This window comes from Sturnus vulgaris, chromosome 1 (genome assembly GCF_052056855.1).
Source record: "Sturnus vulgaris isolate bStuVul1 chromosome 1, bStuVul1.hap1, whole genome shotgun sequence".
NCBI lineage: Eukaryota > Metazoa > Chordata > Aves > Passeriformes > Sturnidae > Sturnus > Sturnus vulgaris.
In genome coordinates, this window is record NC_142243.1 from 34,097,365 (window position 1) to 34,123,175 (window position 25,811).

General features: G+C 39.5%; 1 protein-coding gene across 2 annotated transcripts in view; it reads left to right on the top strand.

Annotated features, from left to right (window-relative positions):
- CREB5 (cAMP responsive element binding protein 5) overlaps positions 1-25,811 on the top strand; it is a 257,254-nt gene that overhangs the window by 39,827 nt on the left and 191,616 nt on the right. For both annotated transcript variants that reach the window (XM_014893990.2, XM_088163530.1), the window contains 3 exons: positions 3,249-3,320; positions 6,487-6,580; positions 15,084-15,205. In XM_014893990.2, coding sequence (XP_014749476.1) covers positions 3,249-3,320; positions 6,487-6,580; positions 15,084-15,205 — 288 coding nt within the window. The remainder of the gene's footprint in view (positions 1-3,248; positions 3,321-6,486; positions 6,581-15,083; positions 15,206-25,811) is intronic.

Here is a 25,811-nt window from a genome sequence, read left to right on the forward strand (position 1 = left end):
AATTTTTAAGATCCCAAAGGCTAATAAGCACCCTAATTTAGATGGAAAGGCTGCTGTGATATATTTTTATTAGGTGAAGTCGAAATGTTGCCGTTGGTTGTGTTATTTCCTTCCTTCACCTGCGCACAGTGTGGAAAATGAAGACGTGGATTGTGTGGCCCAGCAACACACGTGAGACATGTGAAGAGAAGTGTGTGCCAGAGGCTGTCTGAGCTCAGGGGTGGGAGATGTGTGCCTGCATGCTGAGAAGGATGCCATGCAAGCCGTGCTGTGCACAACACCTCTGTTACTGAGAGCTCCCCGTCCTGCTGCACACCTGGGGTGAGCCCGGTGGTGCTGGTGCATCCACAGCTTTTGCACAGTTCAACGGGATTGAGGATGGCAGGAGGTTCACACTCACAGCCCAGACTTTCAGCTGCTTGTTTCTGGTCAACATTCAAGCATAACACTGGAATTACTGCCATATGATAACCTAGCACCACACATTTGCAAAAAGTGTAGGCAGCAGGCAGCTTCTTTCACTCATTTACTGTTGTAAGAGAGTCAGTGATAGCACAGTCTCAACTGCAGTGATTGCATCACATGTAAACACCAATTCTGCACAGTGAAATTTGTCTTGAGGGCATTGCACTACCTGGTAACACGTTGTAGGTCAAGTTCTGCTAGACAGCACCTTGGAGTGCAGGTGATACAGCCATTCTGGATTATTACTTGTTTTATGTTTAGTGTCTGCAAAGAATGATTCTCACGGAAACAAGCAATTGCTTGTACACTTGGGAAAAGCAATTTGATGTTGAATCAGACACCTTTTCCAGGTACTGAGAGGAAACACCAAATCCATGTCTTCTTATCATGGACTATGACTTATCATAGTTGATTTCCTGGAGCTGATCTCTGCACTCGGGATTCTACTCATCTAGTATGTTATTTTGGTGCTTAGTCCATGATTATTTACCTAGATAACCTTAAGAATCGTTTGTTATCAGAGTGTGCACTGATGGATTCAGGGACTAAAGGTCAAGCTCGGGGTGGGGAGGGAAGTCTTAGACTTGCAATACTCAATAAGAAATCAAACTCCAAATAATTCCGGGTAATGTTTTGAAATTCACTTGGACACTTGGGACCAGAATTGTAACTATCTTGTTTTCTTTAACTGAGTCTCATCTGTTGTTTTGCTATTGAAAATGCTGTTGTCACTGTCCCCTGAGGAGGGGAAAAAGGGGTAACAGAAATCTTTGGCAGTGCTTCAGTTGCAGGAGCAATTGAGATATTAAATAAAGCCTTTCATTATCCATGTGCAGCTTTTTTTTTCTTCTTTCTGTGTAAAGGAAAAAGTTGTCTTTAGGAAAGACAGCATGCCTGGGGTCATATCCCATAAATAGAGGTGGATTTAAAAATCTAACTTAGCTGGAGGTTTTGGTTTTGTTTTTTTGCGAGGGTTTGTTTTTCTAGTCAGTTATCTCTCTGCTGCCTGTTTCTTTCAGACACGATAGTGTAATTCAGAGTATTTTTATGGCTTCATCTCTGAAGAGCTTGTCTATGCACAGTCTGGAACTGAAATAACTGAAATTAGAAGTAATTTAACACCTTTAGTTATTTTAGTATGCGAATATACTCTTTCATTTCTGATTATGAGTATCCTATTTCAGTTTAACATAGCTGTAAGTTAAATCAAAACAGGATATGAATAATCTTAAAGGAGTAAATTAGGTACAATTTTAGTTATTTCAGTTCTAGCCTTGTGTGGATACATAAGTTATGCCTGAGCTAGGGTCTTTCTTGACACCTGATTGTATTATAAATCATTTTTCTCAGGCCAGATGTTGGTAGAGATGCCCATATCAGGAAGATCAGTTGATGCTTATTGTCAGCTTTTGGGAGTAGTGTCCTTGTGGAGGTTGAAGGGCAAATGAAAGTAGAAATCCTTTACTTCTGGATTCTGCTTCTAGGAGTCAGTGGAGTCAGACAGAGTGGAGTTTTTTATGTCACAATTAGGAAAATATACTGTAAAGCTAATGTTGTCCACCAGAATCAAGTTTAATTAAAAAGAAAATGTTATCATCCAGTGAAAATAAATGCTGCAAGTACAGGTCTGGCTGATGTACAGGTTAATGTGAATTACACTATCAACTCTAAGTGTGCTCAAGATACTCCTGATGATAGGAAGCAATGAACTGTAGTTTGAAAAAAATTCAGAGGGTTTGAGCAACTTTACCACTTGTCCCTCTGCAGATTTTTGTAGTTTTAAAATCAAATTCTGCTTCTCCACCAGGATATTTCTTTTTGGTTCACAAAAAAATTACCCAAACACGACCCAGACAATTTTCTAAGGGAGGCTGTGGTGAGGCTGAGTTTTCAGGGGTTTCAGGGAATCTCCAAACATAAGGCATCTGCTTTAAGATGGGTCAGCCACTACATTCTAGCTGGTAAAAACAGTTGTTCCAGCAGGCTGAAGACTTTTCTGAAATAAATGACTTATTTATTTTACTCCCTAGAATTTTACTAAAAATTTTTTTCTGCTCAGGGACACTGCCCTAATATTGACTGAAACTTAGCTGCATAACTGCATTCTGAGGGTGAATGTTTCATCCTTTGCCTTTATTTAAGACTTGGGAGCTTTCCCCCAGGGTTTAGTTCAAGGTTACAGGACGGGTACTGCTATGGGGAAGTGCAGTTTTAGACAAAACTTTGCTGCTGAAGCTCCTGAGGCTCTAGTTGACCTTTTAAAGGATGGGGATGCACAGTTACCTTGTGTGTATAGAGAGCATGTATGTAATGTATTTAAGTTATTAATATCAGACAGTATGGATGCAGAACTTCAAAAAGTGGGCTCTTTCTCAGAAGTAACCTAGACGTCTGGTTTTAATGTTGTTCAGCAGGAACTGAAGGAGGAAAGGTAAAAACCTTTAATTCAAGATATTTCTGAGAAGACACGGTCTTATCTAATAACAACACTGAACATATGCTATTTTCTGAGGCAGATTTATGCTGTGAAAGCTGAACTTTTTTTTTCCTCCTTGAAAGTAAATTGGTGCTCAGGAAGGAGCAGTAAGAACTTAGACTGTAGGGAGCCTGCTGCATATTAGCAAAATTAGTAGTCTGAGTATGAAAACTTTGTACTGATCTGTTTGCAGAGTTTGAAATAAAAGCACAAACTGCGATTTCTTTATGTTGCATGCATGTGTGAAGTTTAGAACGTATATATTCATAGGTTCCCTTTCTTTCCCCCTCCCCCTTTTAACATGTAGATTTATGAGGAATCAAAGATGAACTTGGAGCAGGAGAGGCCTTTTGTCTGCAGTGCCCCAGGCTGCTCACAGGTGAGTGGAGTCAGCGGTGATATTAATTGAGTCCTCAGCACTAGCTCTGGCTTGTATAATGCCTCCTGATATATTAACACATGTCTAATAATAATATGTGTGTCAGGGGTTTTTTGTGTGTGTGTTTTTTTTTAAGACCTGCTTCCCCTCAATTCTCTCCTTTCCCACAAGACATTATTACAAAATATTTCAAGCAAATACAACAGCCAGCCAAAAGTGAGTCGGTACAAGTGCTCCTCAAGCTGCCTCTGTGCCTTTTCTCATCCCAAAGCCAAATGTTTCAAGCCACATACTGCAGATTCTTTTAGGGACTAACAAGAGAGGACACACTAGGCAGGACACATTTATCTGTCTTCTCCTAAGATGTATGATGGAATATATTATGTTGCTGTTGGAGGTGGTAACCCTCCTGGGTTTGTTTTTTTTCTGTTTTAAATACTTAAATACAATGATATCTTATTAGCTGATCTTTATTTATTTATGAATTTGTTTTTAATCTTTAAGACATCTTCCTACTAAATATTTTCTGTGGAAAATGCAGCCTGTAGATAAATTTTGCCCCAGGATGTGCATTTGGGATTCCTGTCCTTTTGACTGGTGCTCTGCCATATGTCTCTGAGGGAAAAACCTGACCTGTAATACTAGATGTTTAATGAACTTAAAAAAAACCCTGAAGTGACAAGGATTTTACCTGCTGAGATTTGAACTGGGATTTGTGTGTTTTTTCCAGTGATTTTGCAGTGGTGAGGGAAATTGCCCCATATGCAGTGATGAGGGAATTTCTATGCCTGGCACTTCTGACCCTAATTTGTTTTAGTAACAAGAGTTTGTGACTAAAATCTTAAGACAAGGGCATCTTTTGGGCTTTTGCCACAGGCTTCCTCTGTGCATCTATGTCAAGTGATATAGTTTACTCATTTCCTAGAATCCTCCTCTCCTAATTGGTGAATCTTTCTCTGTTTCAGCTGTATGTTGAGAGTTTTCAGCTGGCTAATATGTTTACAACTCTTCAGGTTCCTCTGGCAGAGGGGATGGGTGACTGTTAATGAAGTGTAGGTGTTGATTTTGCCAAGAGCTGAATGAAATAGAGGCAGAAGCCTTCAATCCAGTTAACAACTGGCTGAGTGGCTTTGCTGTTTCATTAAGTTGGAGTTTTTCTATGGGAGGCAGAGTGCATCTTTTGGATTGTCCCTCAGGCTGAGAGTATGTCCCTTTAGACTTCCACATGCAGAGTTAAGCTTTCACCATTCTGTCACAGAGGGAGAATAAAAGTATCTGAGTTTGTCACAATTTATTTACCTTTTTGATTAAACTAATTTCCACCAAAATCGGTGGACTTGAGTGTTCTCATGTCAACTCTTGATTAATTTCTTCAGTGGAGGAGAAGCTGATCCAGACCAGCTCTTTTAGTTGTTCAGAGAGCAAGTTTGGTTGCATGCTGTTACAATTTGGAAAGGTGAACAATGGAGGCGTGACTTCCATCTTGAAAAACATTTAATTTCCCATTCCCCAACATGACCTGTGTTTGTTATAAATGAGGACTTGACCTAAGTGCATAATGCAGAGCTGCTGTCCAGCTAAGCTGGCTGGGGCCTGGCTTCTCTCTTGGCCCATGCAGATGTGCTGAGGGCTGCTGGAGTCAACCTTCTGCACAAGGAAGAAAGCAGACTTAGAAAAAGACAGAGAAGTCTGGGCTGGAGGAACAGTTTCTCTTCTGTTGCCCCACACCCTGTTTAAGCTGGCTGATTTCATCATGAAGAGAGAGCATGGCATCCATGAAGGAAAATCCATTTCCAAGAGAAATAAATGTGGGTTTTTTTCCCCCCTTCACGATTTCATTGAGCAAAGTCTTTCTCAGATATTCCCTTTGTTCTTAACATAAATTCTTAGTGCTGCATTTCTTCCAGATGAGTAAGCAGTGAAACCAGGATTTCATAGTGAGGAAAAGGTCTTTGGGATTTCTTTCTTTTTCAGTTCTTTTTTTTCCCCAGAGAATTCAATTCCACTATTTATGCTGCTTTGTCTATGGATTTAGAGAGATTCTCAGAAGGTGTAGCATACAGCAATTATTTATACTATAACCACAAGCAAAGACACTTAGCCAAGAGTATTCTGTGTTGAAAGCATTACATCCCTTTAGCTCTGTTGTTGCCTTTTTTTGTCTCCTATGTACCTCTTGCTTTAAAAAGCTGCTTTTAATAACTATTTTTTCTCAAGCCTTGGTGATACAGCTTTTGGCTTTTGATAGTCCTGAAATAACCTGGTTGAAACTATCTCAGTAGCAGAGGTCTGTGTCTGCACGTTCTGGTGAAGGAAACTTGACAGAATCGTTCTGCTGTTTGAGCCCAAATGCTTGAGCATTTATTCAAGCTTCTCTCTTCTTTGTTTTGATCAAAATAAGCTATTTCTTGTAGAAGTCTGTAATCAGATTGTAAAACAAACTTAGCATGCTGATTAGTTTCTTACAAAAAAATATCTCCACCTTCTCTGCTTGCCAAAGGAGAAGAATTTGATTTAGTATCATAAAGGGCCATAACTAGTTGCTATAAAACTGTGCACCATTTCACTGCCACTTCAAATCAAGTCAAAGTATCAGATACTTCCAAAATTAAAGACGTGTTTTGCCTGAATACTTTTGGGTAGAGAAAAGCTGGCTTATTTAGTTATTTTTATAGCTGTTCATCAGATATATGTTGCAGAAAGACACAAAAGCAGAAAAATCCAGTAAAGTGATTTAAGATTTGCCTCATTACTTAGCATTTGCCGTGGGCTAAGAGCACAGAGAACAGCAGTTATCGCAGATCCTCAGGCACGTGGGGACTTGTGAGGCTGTGGTAGCTGGAGTGGGTGTCTGAGACCCTCAGAATCTAAAACTTGGACTGTAATTTTTTTTCAAGCAGTTGCATGACACCTTATGGTTTGTCATCCCAGAGAGCACAGCAGCAAATGTGTTTCTAAATTGAGTACAGCTATTTGTTACTCATACTCACTTGTATTTTCAAATATTCTGTTTCCTGTGCCATTTGGACACATTTCTAGCTGGATAAATTTCTTTCTCTCTCTCATTTTTGAAATTCTGTCCAATGCCAAAAGTTTATTAGAGAATTAAACTCTTCTTCTTTTTTTTTTCTCTCTTCCTTTCTCTCTTTCTGTGTTTGCCTGACAGCGTTTTCCAACAGAGGATCACCTGATGATTCACAGGCACAAACATGAAATGACTTTGAAGTTTCCTTCAATAAAAACAGATAATATGTTATCAGGTAAGAAGACATGAATTCAAGAGTCAAGATAACGATTCAGATGATGTTGAAAGCATGACTCCTATTGGAAAGCTACTGGCAAAATGACTCCAAGATTGGTTTTTAAAAGCCCCAGCTCCAATTAAATAACAAGGAGAGGTGGATTAAGCTAGAATGCATATCTTTGAACAAAAAGACAGTTGCCATTCTTCTACCTTCACATACATGTTTGCCATGAGAGGGAAAGAAATCACTGAACCTCAGGCATGCTGGCAGCTGTATCATTGTCTCCCAGTGAAATACAGCACTTAAGTGCATGCCACTCAGGAGCCCAGCAGTGAGAGTGTTAATGAAGGGCATTTGTGCTCTTGCTGTAAGACTTGCTATTTAAGCACCTGGAAGGGGCCACACTGGCTGAGCCACCTGTGTGGGGACTCAGGAGCTGCCCACTGTAAATAGCCATAACCAGAAAGGCAAACCAGTGGCTGATATCCAGTATTCTTTCCCCATCTCTCTCTGCACTTGCCCCTTCATAAACAGGGGTTATTTGGTATTAAGTGCAATTGCACCCTATAGTTTCTTGAGTAGTGTATTTCTTATGTAGTCCTTCTGTGCTCTTGTCCATGTAACCACGTATCAATGGATTGCTGGCCTTCAGCCAGTGCTGGGTAAGGTCAAGCTAACCCTTCCTTTCACTTCTTTCCTCTACTATTCCCTTTCCTATTGTTTATTCTTTGGGCTGTAGCAATGGAGTATTTAGAATAGTACCTCTAGAATTTTTCAGGTTTCAAGGTAATGGTTGAAAAGTCCCCTATGATGTAAATGTGGATATTCAGCAGTATTCGATGTTTCTCTTTTGCAATGGGCTTCTTCAAGGTAAATTGTGCCATTTCAGTTGCAAATGTATATTCATTAAAGGGACTCCAGCAGACTAACTCTTTTATGGTTAAACTGTTTCCATTTTAATCAAAATCATAATGAAGTAACAATGGCTTGCAAATATTTAGGTTTTTGTTTCTTTGTTTGTTTTTTGTTGGGACTTTGGGGCCCAGTGACAAGTTTGACAGCCTTTTTCCCAAATGGAATTTATTTTGCTTTTACGTTTTAAAATACCATAGTGGGCCAAGTTTAGAAACAGTACACAGCGTTTTAAAGAGTAAGTCTTGTAAAGTGCCTGAATGCCAGTTATGCCCACAGAATCCTGTGTTTGCAAGCACAAATGAGGAAAAGCTGCTTTTGCATTTGGCTGTGTCCTTTGGCAGTGAAACTGCTCGAAGACATCTGTGCTGTGGGCACATTCACCCAGTGCAACTGCTGGCTTTTGTTAAAACTTTCTATTTGGCAAGACTTTTGTTCGAGTGCAGTTTCTAAGGAATCCATTCTGTCATCAGGAGTCCTCTGAGCAGAGTAGCTCCATTTGTGTTTGGTAACTTCTGTGATTTAGCCATCCTGCTCCTTGCAATGGGTTGCTTTCCCATGGAAAAAGAATTATTGTCTTCCAGCACTGCTACTGGTACTGGGCCCCCTAAACTTGCAGTTAGCCTACTGTACATACTAATGCAGAATTTTCTGGCCAGATAGACTCTGAGATTGCTTCTAAGGGATGTATTCTTTGAGGTTTGTCTATGATGATCCTCTGTAGTAGTGAAATAGTAAAAAGCCACATGTGCTCCCAAAGACTGTGACCAATGTTCCTGACTATAATGGCCTCACAACTTGGTTCTGCTGTGTATTGATTCCTCTTCTTGTGTTTGTTTGCTGGATTTGTTTGGCATTTTGCAGTCCTTACTCAGGAAGCTTCATAGATCATCTGCTCTCTGCAGGAAGACATTGAAAAATAGTTGTTTCATTTCTCACTGAAACCCTGGGGAAATCTAAATACCTTAAAGTTTAAGATGCTTTATTCTTGGATTTCAGAATGAAAAATTAATGATATATGAGAAAAAGAGACAAACTTTTCTCTTAGACATTTATCTTCATGTCTTCCTTGTTTTTTGCATTTTTGCTTATTTGACTTTTTAAAAAAATTGTTCCTGTCATCAGTAGGTTCAAAGAATTGCAGCAGCAATTGCCCTGTAATGAGCCAGGTGCAGCTTTAGTTGTTTTTTTCCTCCTCTTTCTCCTGAGCTACCTAGAAGTCAGACTTTCTATTTTTTTTTTCCAGTGTGTTGTATATTATCTTTTAATTTGTTGTGCATGATCCATTTATTATTAGCAATTAGCCATGAAAAATAACACACTGTATGCTTTCAGGTAGACATTAGAATTATCTACTCTGTTCACAGAGATAGCTTAATCCCCAGTCTGGGCTCACTATAGTATCAGTAATATTTAACACACATTAAACATGTTTTCCGTAAATTTTTCCTGGAAGTAGGCACTGAAACTGTTGGTCTTGTACAAGACATCTTAGAAACTACGACTTGGGAAAAATATGACTTGGGAAGAAGGAACTTGTTTATTGTGTGGAATCTGTATTTGGGTCTGAAATATCAGCTTCTAAGGAAGAAATAAAGTTATATGTGAAATTATATGTTGTTATGTAGGTGGGTCAGTGTCTAAAAATGATGGTGCATGGCCTGATTGCAACAATTGGTGCTGTGCTGATTTATCAGGTATGTCTTTCCAGGAGCTTCTGAGTTATCAACTAGCTTCACTATGTTTTCTATCATTTTTTTTCATGCTGGCTTAAGAAAAACAAGTTATATTAAATCTGGTGAACCAATCTCTCAAACCAATTCAGAAACTCCAGGTACCCATGTACACCAAACAGCTTTCTGTTCTCTGACTGTATAAAAGGCAGGAAAATTCACCAGAGGCATTGCACTAAAATGGAAGTGATACTTCTGTTGCACAACTTGACAACTCAATTCTGTCTTTTCAAATTAATGCTATTTGTTCCCCTATGTTGAATGTATTTTATTTTTGTTTGTTAGAAAGTCTTGTTAAGAGTATGGATAGAGAGTAATTGATGTTTTCCATTTCCATCTTTCCAGCTAAAAAAGAGCTGTTTGAGATAACACAGAATATCTTATGTAAGTTTTGCATGCTAGTCAGCATTGCAGGCAACTTTAAATTGACTGAATTAGGTATCAACTCTTTGCTGTTGTGCTGAGCGAACAGTGTTTGCATTGCTTTGAAACTTTACAGTTTGTTGTGTGACAAAGCTTTTGTGTTTAAACACCAAAATATTAATGTCTGCGGAAAAGATTGTTTCCTCCAGGGAAATACTAAAAGCGCTGTGGAACTGAACTTTAGGAGCTGGGGATTATCTACATAGAAACCTTTTTTCCTTCCTCATTCTATTTACTGAAACCAAATCGTCTAGAGTTTTGCTGATAAAGCCCACTGTGGAGGTAGAAACAGTTTTCTCTAGATGGAAGAAGTGCCTGTAATAATGGTAGTGCAAATGTGTTCCTTTTCCCAGGTAATGCCTGTGTCAGTGAAATAATTTACATCACCCTTGGTTGCCTTAATTTTTTACTCCTTGTAATTTACACAGAGAAGTTTATCTGGGCATGAATTTTGAGGAGTGCAAAATGATTGGGCGTAAGAACTCATACTGTAGTGTGTTTTCTTGTTTGCTTTTATCAAAAATGAAATGAAACACCTTCTTACATTTACTGGTCAGTTTCAGAGTGACTAGAAGACTAAAAATTAGTTGTACCCAGTATGTGTACCTATCCAGGAAAGTCCAACCCGTCCTTTAAAGAGTACATATTTAGGCAGTGAAGTTCTTGGTAGCCCTCATCTGGGTGGGAGCAGTTTCACCATCTATGTTTGGGTGCACTTCTTGCTCTCCTCTTTCTCCACCTGGTTGATATGTTCTGATCTTGAGCTCCTCAGTGCACTTGGGTAGAAAGCTGTGAAATCAATGAAGAAACCTTTCTGAACTTCTCAGGACATTCCTCTGTCTTTGTGGCTGCTTGATGGGCAGCCTTTCAAATTTCTGTGCTAGCCCCATTACTGTGACATTGTTATCATTGTAGGAAAGTACAAACACGGGTAAGTGTATAACTTCAACAGAGCCCGCAGCTGAACAAGCCAAATGTCTATTATTATTGCACATCAGACTAAACAATTTTTTTCTTTGAAAGAAAAATGAAGAATCAAGTTACACTCTTTGGAGCTGTGCTGTTTAGGTATCTTTTACCAAATCGGAATTTTTAATTTTTTTTTTTTTTTCTCAAAATGAAAGCTTGTTTCACATAACGGTCCTTTGGTTCTCCAGGGCTTTTTTTAAACTGGTAACATGCTTTAAAGTTTCCCTTTGTGTTTTGAGGGCTGAAACTCAGGAATTCAAGGTGATTTTGCAAAACTCATTCTGGATGAATCAAGTAGGTTTCTGTATTGCAAGCTCATGTTGTGTTTCCTGAGCTGTTGTTTTGAAAACAGTGTATTGAGACCAAGTGTCTTTTCTGAGACTATTATTTCAATCCCCACACCCCCAAGCCACCACCAACAAAGAAACCCCCATGAACTGCCAAACAGCGTGAGTACATAATGGAATCTTCTGACTTTACTGAAGATTTCAAGTTCCCCTTTGCCTTACCATATACATTTTTTTTAATGAGTCTGAAAACCTCATCAGGTATCACCAGGACAGGTTTTCAAAAGTCAGCAACTAAAATATACACAGTATGTGAAATTCTGGTCAGAATATGATTGCTGGGTGCATGTGAAATCCCTTCCTGTAAGATACAGTAGGTTAACTTGGGATCTGCACAGGTGAGATCATTTGGGCTTGCTCTGGGGCTTATATATTGTCCATTTACATTTTTGAGACTTATTTAAACTTTGTTTCTTGCTGCCTTTCTGGTCATGACCATGGCATCAGAGAGGCTGATTATTCCCCTGAGTAATAGGCTGAACAATATTTTCATTGCCTAGTCTGAAGCTTGACAAAATCTCTGTTTAAAATGGTGATAAAGCTGAGATAGAAAAAACTTCCTAAGTAATTATCAGGTGTCAGGTTTACCTAGGAAGTGACAGAAGCCTAGAGTTAGACACCTCAAAGGACAGTAAACTAGTTATAGGGGATGGAACTAGTTGAGGAGGGAAAGATTTTTACATGTTAAACAATGGGACTGGGTTGGGATAGCTGATCAGTGTAACAGGCAGGTATCCTGGGTTAACCTAGATAATCCTGTATCCCAAGCTGCCAATACAAAATACAGTTTGTGGCATTAGAATCCTGGGTTGTGTGAGTAGCAATGTGCCTGCTTCCTACCTAAAGTGTGTCCTCAGCAGGAATGCTGAGAGTGGTGCTGGCTCTGTCTGAGTTTTGGTCCAAATGGGTCTGCCTCATCCAGTTGCTGAAGTGCAACAAATCAGAGCCCTGCTCTCAGTGAGTCTGCAATAGTTGTGGGCGCTGGTGATAGCAACAAAAGCTTTGTTTGTACCAACAGGGAACAATGAGGTCAGGCACAAGCTGTTGGAACTATTAATGCATTTTTAAGTGCTGAGAATTAGGAACATTTTATTAATTCTGGGAGACCTGATTTTGTAGCTTATGCTAGGGTCTCCTTTGTGATAGTCTTCCCAATTAAAACACAAAGGCTTGCCTTATCTAGGTGAAAGAATTACTGTAGTGTTGACAGTAATTTCTTCTACTAATTTGCCCAGATCCTAAAGGAGAAGTGGTGTTTTACAGAGGCACAATAGTTGGTTGCTCAAGAGCAAATCAAGCTCATTAGACTTGGTAGCCTTGAAATCCTGAAACCAATGAGTCCAGTGGATGTGCAGTGTTACTACTTTACTAGACAGTCTCAATATTTTAAAGTCTGGATCTTTATCAGTTCTGCTCTCACACAGAGGTTTTGTGGCCTTCTGGTTTCTGTGAATGTTGAAGGCTGAAGTATTAGAATAGAAAGGCAGGTCTTGTTTTACATCTGACTGAGCTGAGTTCCAGGAGGTCTGTGGATGAAGTTTAGGCTGGCTGGTTGGTGGTGCTCCTTCCTCAGCTGGGAGAAACAAGGGGCTACCTGCTTTAACAAAAATCTTGATGTGAATTTCTGCCAGTCTGATTTCTGGAACATAGGAACTACAGTAGTAGTATGGGGAGACTGAGGTAATAAAATAAGGTCACCATCTCAATATGTAGGTGGAGTAAACAGTGTCATTATCAGTTTTGATCTTTTGAGATATTAAGATATTTAATTGGAAAGTTCAACTGTAGGCAACACCGTGGGTTATCTTGTGTTTCAGAAGATAGACTTTCAGTATGAGCAGAGAAAAGAAGCCATTGAGGCCCTTGTGCATTTGAAATCATTCTTGCTCTGGCTTGCTTTTTTTCACTGTTAAAATGGATTTACTTCAATGAGATACTTTTTTTTTTTTTTGGTCAGTTCTGGGCCCAAGAAGCTCTGAAGAAACCGAGGATTTTTGATTCTAGTGAAAGTGGTGGCATCAACTTCTTTATGAAACCATAATTTCTCATCTTGGCCATGAAATTGACACCTTGCTTATTTGATACGGATATACCACTTCTAAGAATAAAATATTTCCTGTATTTACCTCACATTCAGATACTAATGTGCCCTTCGTGTCCAGGAAGGCTTAGCAACAATTGTCTTTGATTTTCTGAAAAAACAATGATGTTGTTCACGAAAGGAGCATTTAATCCTTTTTGGAAATTAAATCTATTCCTCTTGCATTTTAGTGCACTTCATTTCCAGTACGAGCTCCAGTCCCAGGGCCAAAACCAACCCTGGTGTAAATCTGCTGAGTTTACTGAGGCTACTCTAGAGATTTGTTTGGCACTGCTTATTTAGGATATGGATCTGTAAAGTGCTGAGTGCCCTCATCTCCCATCAATGCCAGCACCTTGTTGACTCATCTTCTTATGCTGAGTTCTTGCAGGATTCTTAGAAAGTTATGTTTCTAACTCTGGTAATAGAGTAGTTAGCTGTGAAAGCTTATAGATAAATGTGTGCATTCCCAAATACTTGAAGTTTGTTTCCTTTAAGCTCATAAGTAGGATGCTCAAGCCAAAAGAAATGAAAAAATAATTTTAACATTAAGGCCTTGATTCTGATATTCCATCAGAAATATAAATGCAAATGAGTGTCTTTGCCCTTGGATTACCTGAGAAAGTCAAACCTGGAGGACCATGCTTGATACAGGTGGAAATTTGCTTCTCCTGGCTTTATAATGGAGGAGGCTGATCCTCTTCCTTAGTTTCCAAGTGAAAAATTAATTTTCTTTTGCATGTCTTGCTTTTGTACTGCTTAATTAAGGGCTGATGTGCATTTCTATCCTGATCATGTACAGTTCATTGTGTCAGTTCACTGTGTAGCTATTTGCTCTAAGGGGGTAATATTAGAACTTGACCCAGCTTAGCTAGGTGCAAGAAACCAATTTTTTATTCGCTGAAGTGGGAAGCTTTTTTCTGAGGTCAGAATTGACCCAATATGGGCGTCGGGGTTTAGTATGACAGAATTTTCATTCTTTAAAGAATGAAATACAAACAATAGGTAGTTTTCAAGGACTAGGCTGAAGATTATTTTTTAACAAAGTGAGCCCAGTCTTTCTGTAAAATCAGGTACAAAGCATCTCGAGCTGGAACAGAGCCTTGGGAAGAAAGAGGCAAGGTGGAGTAATTAGGAGCTAGCTTCAGAATGAATAGAGGTGCCTCAGAACTGTGCTTTGAGGATTCTTTGGTTCCCAAATTTGGGCTTGATTTTTCATTTCCTGAAGAAAGACCAGCCAAGGTCATCCCTGAAACTACGGTCTGCATGGCAATTTAGCTTGTCTGTCTTGCTGGTTTTTGAAAAGGTGTCAGAAAACCTTGTAATTTACTCAGTCCCTCCTGCCTGTGGCATTAAAGAGAATCCTGACCTTCTTGTATTAAATTTGAGAGGGCAGAAAGACCTAGAGATGAAGGCAGTAAATTTTCTTCTCCTCCAAATTTCATGGTTTTGCATGTATTGTCAACACTTTTAGGTATAAAATACAAAAGAATTCTTCATCATGGCCAGAATTTCACTTTTCATAGCTTTTCTAAATGTTTAACTCTTCCTTAAAAATTGTGTTGGAAGCAGAACTTCTTGCAATGGCTGCTTTTTTTTGCTGAGTATGTGTATGTTTTGAGCACTTGAAGGCATTAACTCGTGTGTATCCACAGCAGTTAACATGCATGCTGTGATCTAAGTGCATTGCAAGATGTACTGTGTGTTGTTCTGCATGCCCCTGTTTTTGGAGGTTTATAGAGAGTTCTAATGACCATTTGCACACATTAAGGAGGTGCACTTGTGTTATGTGCCCTGGGAAAGCCCATGCTGCTGTCTTTCTGCCCAAATGATGGCTGCTGCCTGGTTTTGGACATTGATGGCAAGCCCTGGCTGCCCGCAGGGTTTAGTTGAAATTCAGCGCTGGGTGGATTTTTTAATGATGATGTGGTAGGTAGCGGTGGGAAGGCAAAGAGAAATTTAGTTAAAACCTCTCTTTTCCTGGAAGGCTATTTAATTGTCTCCCTCTCCTTTTGATATTAAGCACCAATGATCATTTCTTGTCACATTCTCAGATCAGACTCCTACACCAACACGCTTTCTGAAGAACTGTGAGGAAGTCGGCCTCTTCAACGACATTGACTGCTCCCTAGAGCACGAGTTTAGGAAGGCACAAGAAGAAGAGAACAACAAAAGGGTGAGTGTGAGCACACCAAGCCCTTCATCCCCTTTTGATTCCTTGAAACGTTAAAGGAAGTGTCCTTTAATCTGTGAGAAAGCAGATTGAGCTCTACTACCTGATAACCTTTTGGTTAGAAACTAGGTGGCACTATAAGTTGTGACATGCTTTTTAAAACTATTGAAGCAGTTGACAGAAATAAAAACCCCAAACAAACAAAACCCCAGTATTAAATAATAAAAAAAAAGAGTGTAACTGTGTTTGCCAGAGTTTGATTCCAAGTCTCTGCTTTTAAGTAAACTATAACACAAACCACACACCTCTGGAGGGAGAGGCTTGGGAAAATTATATCATCTTTGAAGTGAGGATTGCAAACTGGCTCAAATACATTACAGGGAAATATGGTTTATGAGGGGGAATTTACTTAAGAGTAAAACTTTTTTCTTTTCATTTTTTTTTTAATTCCTCCACAACATGGCAGGCCCTTGGATTTATTTATGATCAATATCAGCTTTATTGTGTTTCTGTATTTCTCACAAAGCATTCAAGTTGAGCTGGGAAACTTTGACTTGAAATACCTAGTAGATAACACATCCCGTTTTCAATTAGTATTATTTTAGTTTATTCTGAAATTATTCTGTCAGTACTCTGAAGTTTTGGCTGAATTATATAGGCCACCTTGTATGTAAGTGTACTCCTGTACTCAAACATAGTTAAGAGTGTTTTCAGGGATCCTAGAGTGTTGTTAAATTTTTCAAAGAATTTTATAAGGGCCTAATGCACTAGAGAGGCCAGCAAGAAAAGAGGTAAAGCTGCTTGCTGAGATGCAGAACGGGAGAGGAGGCTTGTAGGAAGAGAAGGGAGTCCAGGAGCAGCTTGGTTTTGGCTTACATGGAAGGAAGTCTAGATATGGTTTATTTTTGGTTCATAAGGAAAGAAACTGGGACAGACTGAGGAGGAGAGAGGCTGTAATGGTATGCTGAGCAAGGAATAAGAGTGTCCAAATGTGAGAGAGTTCAAGTTTTGGTCAAGTATTGGGAAAATAGCACAGACTGACCCTCACAGGTTTGTGTGTTGGACAAATGTTAGGAAATAGCCATGTATTGAGATAAATGTGTCTAATTATAGACTTGGTAAAAATGTTGTGGTTTAGGTGCTGCAGAGAGGAGTCTTAGTTAGAATCAGGGAGAACATTTCTGTACACTCCTACTTCTTTGTGCATTAGAGGATTTCTAAGTTGTTCTCTGTGCCTGGTGCTTATTTTGCAGGAGTAGGAGATGAGGAGAAATCCACTGAGGTGGACCTGAGTGCAGTAAGCCACAAATTGCAGCGCTTGATGTTGCAGAGAGATTTCAGCTTGTGAGGGATATTTGCAAAATCTGATAAAAACCTAGACAAGGGCATCAAATTACCTGATAATTCCAGCTGTTTAGCAGTCTCTGGGAATCTTATTCTGCCCTCCCACCAACCCCTGCAGCTGCCATTGGTGATCTCCAGAGAGCAAATAAGTGCTCATGGGGGTGGGAAATTAAAAAAGAAAAAAAAAAGGGCGTAAAAAAGGAAAGGAAAAAAAAAGGGGCATAAGTCCCACTAGCTGGCTAACCTGTAACATTTGCTCTGTGTTTCCAATTATTCTGCTGTGTGCTCATTCTTACATTACTGACTGACTGTCAGATAGGAATCTGAAGCAGGCCCCAGTAGGGCTTTGCACAAATGCAAGAGACAAAGGCCAAGACAGAAGGAGACTCCTCGGGCTGCAGCTATCCCTAAGGAAATGCTTCTAACAGCCTGTCCCTGGAATATGAGTGTGATGTAGTGTTGGCCTAATGGACCTACCAACACATGGAGACTAAGGTTAACTGCATGGAAATCTTACTCACTGCACAGAAAAGTCTTCCAAAAATATTTTTGGTCATATTAATTTCTCTGGACTCTGAAAGAAATAGTTTTGTTTATTTTAGTATATCACTGTGGCTTAGCACACAGCTTGACACTGAAATCTTGTAACAGAAAAACACTTTCATTTCTCATTGGCTTTTTTTGCTCCTTGAGAGTCATAATTTGAAAAGTCAGAGGATGAAGTTCAAGTAGTGGCATTTTTTTGTCTTTCTTTCTTTTTTTAAATTTTTTTAAATCTTCTGAGTGGGACCCCATAGAAAATCTGTGAGAATTTGTTATGATGAAGCTGGATATGCAGATTGGTGACTTTCCAAATTAGCTGTGAAGCTGTGAGTGCATGGGTTCAGGAACACCATGTGTACCTTTTGCTGTAACGGTACTATTGAGTGGAAAGCACTTGCATTAATATCCCAGCTTCTTATCCAGGAATAAATCACTTGACATCCTTCTGCTGCAGTTGCTCATGTGTAAAGTAGAAGGAGTGTCTCTTTATGCCTCCCATACTTGGTATGCCTTATGGTTGTAAGATCATCTGTCAGGGACCACCTCTGACAATGTGTGTGGATTAGCCTTTGCTTGGGGACTGAGGGGACTCAAGGAACAATAATAATGATGATGACCTCCAGGACCTGAACTGAGAAAAATAAATCTGAGAAAAATAAATGGAAGTGAATTTGTCAGTTGTTTTTGGCTTCTCTGCTGTTTATAGCATCTTATATTAGCTGGAAGTCTCTCCCAGAGAAAGGCCTGCTCCCTAAATGCAAGGGATGCTACAGATGAGCAATCAGCATCTGGATAAGCATGTGACAAAGAGACTTTTTCCATCCTCTTGACAGCACTCCTCCTGACACAAGCGTCCTACCTCCCAAATCCACTACCAAAATTAGCACAGGTAACAGCATACCTACACTATATTTCTACTTGCAAAAATTGTAAATGTTAAAGTTCTTGGGAGCTTGAGGCAGAGAGCAGTTGACAGCTGAGACCCAGACAAAGCCTGCAACCCAACTCAACAAGGCAGGTAGTGCTGGCAGATCACACGACCACCTTAGCCCACTGGCTGCAGGCTTTAGGCTTACACTGCTTGGAACATGAGGTATCCAAAGCATTTGTAGTGGGTTGTAATTGCAAACACATGACCTTTGCTGCTACTGGATAGGCCCTCTTGTCACATCTTGTTTTGAGCATTGAGTTGGTGCTGAGAGGAGAATGTCAGAGATGGGAAGAGTCAGGGTTTGTTTCTGAATAGCTTAGTGGACCCACTTCATTAAAATGCATCTAGCCTGATCTCCCTTTGTGAAATGAGAAAAAGTGAAAATATGCTGATTGTAGTAAGTAGAGCATTGCATCATATAGCCTTTACAAATAGCAAGCTGAATATTTTCAACATGAGGGCATGTTAAAAATCACATTCCTTGTATGCTGGAGTTTGGATGTATCACTTCCTAAGACTTATCCTGAAAGTTTGAGATCTTCTAACCAGTGTTCAGTGCCGCAAGATAATGTGTAAATTATGCAAAAGAGGCAGAGAAATGGCTATTCTCAATTACAGCTTAGTTTTTATGTGGGCTCTTTAGTGTCAGTTCAGGAAACTCATTAGTCCTCTACATGGCCTAATATGCATGTTCTAAGTATACTGTCTTAAGACAGGCATCTCACAGCTAGAAAAGCATCATCAAATTGAAGCAGTCCAATAAAGAAGAACATAAAGCCTTCAGTGGTTAAATAATTTCAATCTGCAGTAGGAATAAAAAGCCTGAGTATCCAGTTTAGTTGTGCTAAACAAGGAATTATTCTAAAGCCTGGTGTGTATTTGAAAGATATATTTGGTTTGTACCTTCTAGGATCTCCTTCTACTTTGCATATATACATTTCTGTGTCTCAGCATAAGAAAGTAGATAAAATGCACTTGTCTAGCTTATGTCACTATTTCACGTTGAACTCAGTGACTCTCTGACCTCCAGAAGAAATTTCTTGCAAATGTTTACTGGATGCCATAGTTTGGTACTGTAGCCTATGAGTACAGGGAAGATGATTTAATTCAAAGCAAGCTAGAAATGACAGAATCTGTCTCTAGAGTAGTATAGTTCGGTTCCACATATTGTTTAGATTGTATGCAATGCGTAACTAGCCCATAGGTTTTCCCCTCTTCTGAAAAGTAATACAGAAAAATCATAAGAGATTTTGCCTCTATTTAATAGTTGACATTACAGCAGCTGAAACTAGCAGTAAATGGAGCCCTTAGCCAGGAAAGCGTTATACTGTACCCTTATATGAGAAGAAAAAATATGTATATGTTGATAAATCACATTGTGTAAGTGTGGGTTCTGGAGGCCTGCACTGTAATACTAATAGGCTATGTGGTAATGCTGGCAGTGCACTCCCTTGGTGAAGAACAGGGATTAAGGGTTCATTTTGGTGGTTGTTTGGCTGATGGGTGACAAATTAGCCCCAGTTTTCCCTTGTAAGTACTCTGAAACCTCAGTAGGGTCCTGGTGAAGAGCAGTGTGCTGGTAGACATTTCAGAGGCAAGTGCTCTGAAAGGGCTGAATTTCACTTCTGAAATAATGCAAACCAACAAACTCATAAGCTTGCTTCTGGAGCACTTTTGACTCATTGTCTGACAGTCTGTGCAATGGAAGGAAAGACCTATGTTTAAATACATAGTATTCTGATAAAAAAACCACTATGCTATCATAAATGTACATTTTCCCTGCATTTGTCTAAATATGATGTAAGACCATCCATATTTTTTTAAGTCAAAAGGCCCTCTGATTTCTTATTTTCCCACTGAGATTAAGTATCTTAGATACTCAGTATGTCATAGTAGACACAAAGTAAGACTAGAAATTGTTTATGTTAATACAGTGCTTAAGGGCCAGGGTACCACTGTTGTATGTATTGTAATAACTTCAAGCTGTTACTTTATCAATCAGTTAAGCTGTTGTCAAGGTGATAGCTCAAAACTCTAAATTTCGAAGTATCACCCTGCATTCAAAAAGTTCCTATACTCTAAATATAACATCTGTATCTGTGAAGATTTAAGCATCCTCACAACAAAGCATTTTTTCTGGGTGATGTTGAAGTACTGGAAAGATACACTGTATCTGAATTTTTCTGAGGGTTATTCTGGGTTTTCATATACATTAATTGCATCAGGTTATCGATGTGCTTTTTGGGTTCATTTTTTGGCTTGCAATACCCCTTTTTTTTTAAAATTAACTATTGCAGTATTCCTATTAAGAAGGTAAACGCTCTGTCTCTTATTTTCTGAGGGAAACAAAAATAATTCAGAGGACATTGCTTTCCAGAGCTCCTTTATAGTATGACACTGAGCTTATGAAGGAATCATACATATGGAGTGAGGATTGTGGGGTATCTGGGCCCTCTCTACAATTCTGCCAAGGAGAGCAGCTTTCTGTCTCATTTGGTTCCTAAATCTCTTTAGCAGCGTGGCCCCAAAAGATTCATAGACACTCTCGAAGACTTTTTGGTGCCTTGCTCTCACTAAAACAAAGCAGGAGTAAATCAGAGAGCTACCATAAAGGATCTGGGCTCAAGTGACATGCTGAAAATTGCACAGGAAGTCTGTGGCAGAGCCTCGGATTGATTCCATATCTCCTTGGTCTCAGCATAGGGCATCCCACAGACCATGTGTGTTAAAGATTTATCAGCTGTTGTTCAGTGTTGCTAAAGACAGGAAGAATGCTCTCCTCCTCTCTCCATATGGGTAGGCTTGCTGGATTTTAACTTCTTAACCTTCACAGATTTCATGGTAGACATGTGGTGGTTTGTTGTATTTTAAAGGATGGCAGCTCCACAGTTGGCGCTTCAGTCCCCAGCTTTGTGAGTCCTGTTTTGAGCACATATCTATCTCCAGGCACTTAGGTGCCACACTGAACTCTGGTATAAAAGGGACACTTTCTGCATAATGGCACAGGAAAGCTGTCAAGATAAAACTGTTCATGACCTTGCAGAAATATTCACAAGAATAGGCTTTAATTTAGGCTTGTTGCTGATGGTACAACATCTTATCTTCTGCTGGCAAGCAGGTCTATCTTATCTTGAATGGACTTTTGAGCGGATTTATAGGTTTAGATCCTCATACTCAAGGAGAAAACCTGCATGTTTTTCCAGCAGTAAGTGCCTATATTATGCAGAAAGGCAGTTCTTGAGGGCATACGTTTTTGATTCAGCTAAACCTCCCTAACCATCATCCTTCCATGTTCTTCTGAATTCCAGCTGATGAATCATCCTGCAGAGCTCAGTCAGGACAGTCCACTTTCCTTCTTCTTATTAATGTCTCTGTCCCAAAGAAGCTGAGTCACCCTCTTGCAATGTTTGGAGGTTTGTTATGTTTTCTGTATTTTGGCTACCCGCAACAAAAGGAGGCCTATCTGATTTCATTCTAGCATTTTTTTCCACAGCAACACGGCAAAGTTGTGCCTTTTGCCTTGGTCTTCCTTGGAATGTTTTTAATGGCACAGCTTCCTTGTTACCAATTCAGGTTTCAGCAGCATGGACTGGATGGCACATGAAAAAGGGATAAACCTTTCCTGTAGTGGCATTTTTATAAGTCTATCTGTTAGGTAAAGCCCCTAAATCTTGGCAGTCTCTTTAGAGCATACGCTCTGCTATTAAACACGAGCTCTTTGCTCCCCAGAGTGGGCTGCAGTCTCCATGGTTGGGTGGGTAATAAGATACTGCTGATACACTTCAGAGCAAGGTGCACTTTTCCTTTATTTATGAAGATAGACATGCTGGTCAAGGGCTTAATCACAGCTGATAAATCATTTTAGAAAGCCTATTAGAACCATATGCTGATCCTTCGTATTAACGTGGTGTGTCTGTTTCTAGTCTAATAAGGCAGGGTCTCTTTCCCCTCTCCCTTCCCCCTGCCTGGTGTGCAAATTATTTGTCTGTTTAAGTGATATTGCTTAATTGGGGGCATTTCTCTCTTTAAGAGGTATTGCTAATAAAGGAAGGTGAACATAAGAAAGAAGAATTCTTTCTCTCCAGAGAGTGAAGCTGAGTGTTTTTGGTCTCCTTTGCTGAGAGGGGATTGCAGAGCAATTGTCCAAAAGCTGAGGCAAGGAAACCTGTTGATTAAAGACTGGGACACCATGGCATGGCCTTCACAGCAGCATAAGGTTGTCATTTTGGCCCAGGTGGTTACAATCCTGGAACCCAAGAACCGTGAGGGTTGGGTGTGCTGACATTTCGGTTACCTCACCTTTCCCTCACTAGGAGAGGGCTGCTGCAGGAACAGATTCCACAGCCATCTAATGAGATCCACATTGGTGAAGTTATCCAGAGCCAAGTCCTATTTATCATTAATTGGTGGGTTTGCTTGCAGATCTTTCCTATTATTTGCTGATTATACCCCTACACATTTTATTATCTTGCCAAAATTCAAATGCTAATAATTTCTTGATTTATTGTTTATTTATAACACTGTCTACTGCCTAAATAGATGTAGTTAGAAGATTTCAAAACAGCAACAGCTCTTTTGCTGACTGGGTTTCTTTCACATTTTGCACATGGCAGTCAACTATTTATAAACCTCCTTAGGGACTCCTAAACCTTTACAGTTGGGTTCCTCCCACAACTTCAGCCTCTTTTCTCCCTTGCTCCCCCAAGGCAAGTCTTGTTTTTTTGGCATAAAGACAATGATGGTGATTGTTAGGTGCAGAAAATGTCCACAAGCTATGAACTGTGGGTAAGTATTTCTAATTTGTACATCAAGCAGGATAAATTGGAAGTCAGAAACATCCAATAGAGTAAGGATATCTTCACGAAAAAGTGGGAGATCCACATCTGAGTTGCTATAGTGTTCTTTAGGCTTACAAAATACGAAACTGAAAAATTGAAAACTCACTTGTAAAGTGAGCTTGTGTGTGCTTGTGTGCGTGCTGTAGCATGTCCCATTTCCAGAAGTGCACAAATGTAACTTTTAAATCTGATATACTTCAGAGTAAAGAAAGGAACAGTAGAGAGAAGAAATAAGCCAGAACAACTGGTCACATGTGATGGCAGTTAATGAACGCCAGAGTGGGATGTATAGTCTCATACATCTCTGGGGCAGTTTCGTTGACTTTAATGGAATTTAAATTTTTAACCTATTACAACTAGGCAAAGATCTGAAGGGAGAAAAGCCTTGCCCAGAGCCCAGAAACAAACCAACTGTGCTCATGATGTGATGTGAAGTGTCTGGGTAGTTGTTGATGTCCTGCTAATATGTAAAAGTAGGGCCTTTTAAAAAGCATACTAGGGAGGTAAAAATTATACATATTAACTGTTTCCTCATTCTGGTTTCTCTCTCACATGCTTCTCTACAAAAGTTGCCAAGTCCACTATTATCTAATAAATATCAGAATTTTATTCCTTCCCTGAAATGTGAGTAAACTGTGTGTGGCTCGGTCTGGTGCCTGGGAAGGGAAAAGACATCGGGTTGCCATGTGAATATACATGTCAAAGTGCAGCTCTGCCCGCCAGTCTGGGGCTGGGTGGGGAGAGAGGCACGGGGAGAATGAACTCAGTGTTACAAACCGTCTCTTTTGAATTTCTACAACCTATTAGTCACAGCAAGCTGCCCTTATTGATTTTGGTAAGAGAGGTCACTTTTAATCCTCTAAAGTGGAGAGAGCTACATGCACTCTCCATAGCATGACATTAAAATTGACACAGCTCTGCATCAGTCCTATGAAAAAGCCCTAAACCTAGATGGATTATTGCCTTGCTTTTCAATGGATACAAGCTGCTAACCAGAGCATGCTAACCTAGATTAGGTGTCAAAGCTTTAAAATGCTTCATAAGAAAAGCACAACCAAAAGAAGCTAGAAAATATGAGAACATGCTAAAACAGCTGCCCCTGCAGAAATAGGCCATTAGTTTTCAGATACTTATTTTCTTGATTTTAAAACATTTAAATGTCAACACAAAAGAGTGGAGATTATCATATAAAAGAACAAACAAAAGCTGACCTTACTCTATGATTATGAAGAAAGCTTTATTCTGGCTGATACCCCTTGCTAGTTTTGTTTATGTTCTTTAGAGAACTAAATCTTTGAATACAATTAGGACTCTCCGACTCGAATCTTAAGTGTGCCTCAAAATAAACAGCAGAGGTGAACTCTCAGCAGTTTTCTTTTCATCTTTGTTATCCTTGCTCTGACCCTTTTTTCCTGCCTAATGATCCTTTGTGACATACTATTATTAAGAGAAATCTTGATAGAAAAATATGCTTAATGTGGATAGGAAAATCATTGTGAGCCTGGAAAAGGTTTTTTTTTTTTTTTCTTTCTTTGGAATTCCAGAAAATGACTAGTGACCCTTTTGATTTTATGCTATTTATTTATTTGGAAATTTGTTCTCTGAAGGTTTTGCTGAATTTTTTTTCTTTGAGTCTCAGTAAATATTTACAATGTAGTGTATAGAGAAATTTGTTGTCTTGTCATGCAAGCTTGGTGTTCTCCCTTTTCATTAGTTGTCAGTTTGCACCAGTATTTCTTACTGAAGGTTAGAATTTCCCCTTCTAAATAAAAGACAGCTACGGAAGAAACAGTGACAAAAACCATTAAGGTACAAGGTTGAAGTCTAATCTGTGGAGCCTGTAAGAGGTGCCACAGCAGCTTTCAGTAAATCTTAGAAGTCCTCTATTAGTAGTTTGTTGGGAAGGTCTCTGAGCTTATTCTCAGCAGAAATTAAAGTATGTGTGTGTCTGTGAGGCCAACATGGCTTCCCCTTCCTACGTTAAGAGATACTTACTCTTCCTCCCCTTCCTATCTGGCAGCTTATTTTTGTCCTAGCCCTACCTTTTCTTCTCCTATCAAGGAAGAAATAAAAACAAGGTGTCTTGCCAGTCTCTCCTTCTTTTTGTTGGATGAGTCCTCCCTGATGTTCTAAAGAGGAGAGAAAGAAAGAAGAGGTGAGAAGGTGGGGGTTGTAAAGGGGGCAAGAAATAAAAGGAAGAAAGTACCCTTCTTTTTTCCTTATATAGAAGATGTATTCCTACCCCAGATCAGACTTGGTGGGGAAAATGGAAATGAAAATTCACACAGAAAAAGAAGGAAAATAATATTACTAAGACATGAAGAAATCTGAGGGAGGCTATCATGAGGCTGTTCAAGCGAGAGAGATAGAGTGAAAAATCAGCACTCATATGAAGCAGACATTAAAAAGACAGCTCTTTGTTTTTTAAGAAGTGGGATATCAACGTTTTCCTGTGATGTACTTCTTAGCAGAACTGGGGGAGCAGAATGTGAAAAGTAAAACTTGTTTTTCCTCCCACCATGCCCATCCTGTCCCTTCCACCCCCAATCCAAGGAAATAGAATTCTTTTCTCAGCCTAATGTTGAAATGAGATGTCAAGGGATGTGGCTATACAAGAGAAGAGGAGACATGAAGTTGATCTTGGGTATTAGAATAGCTTTTCCCTGAAAAAGTGGAAAGGAAGGTCAGTCTGGATGCTCATGCTTCTGCTTTCTTAATAATCTTTTCTTAGATATTCTTTCTCTCATCATACTCCTGTCTTATCTCTGAGATCTCTGTGTACATCCCTTGGGAAGTACACATCTGTGTAAGGCCTGTTCCTGTAATGACAAAGTAACCACGGCTCTTTCCCATTCATGCTGGTTTTTTCCAGTACAGTAAACTCATGCAAATGTAAATGCCAACATATATGTTTCAGGAAAACGAGGAAAACTATTACGTGTATTACACCTCT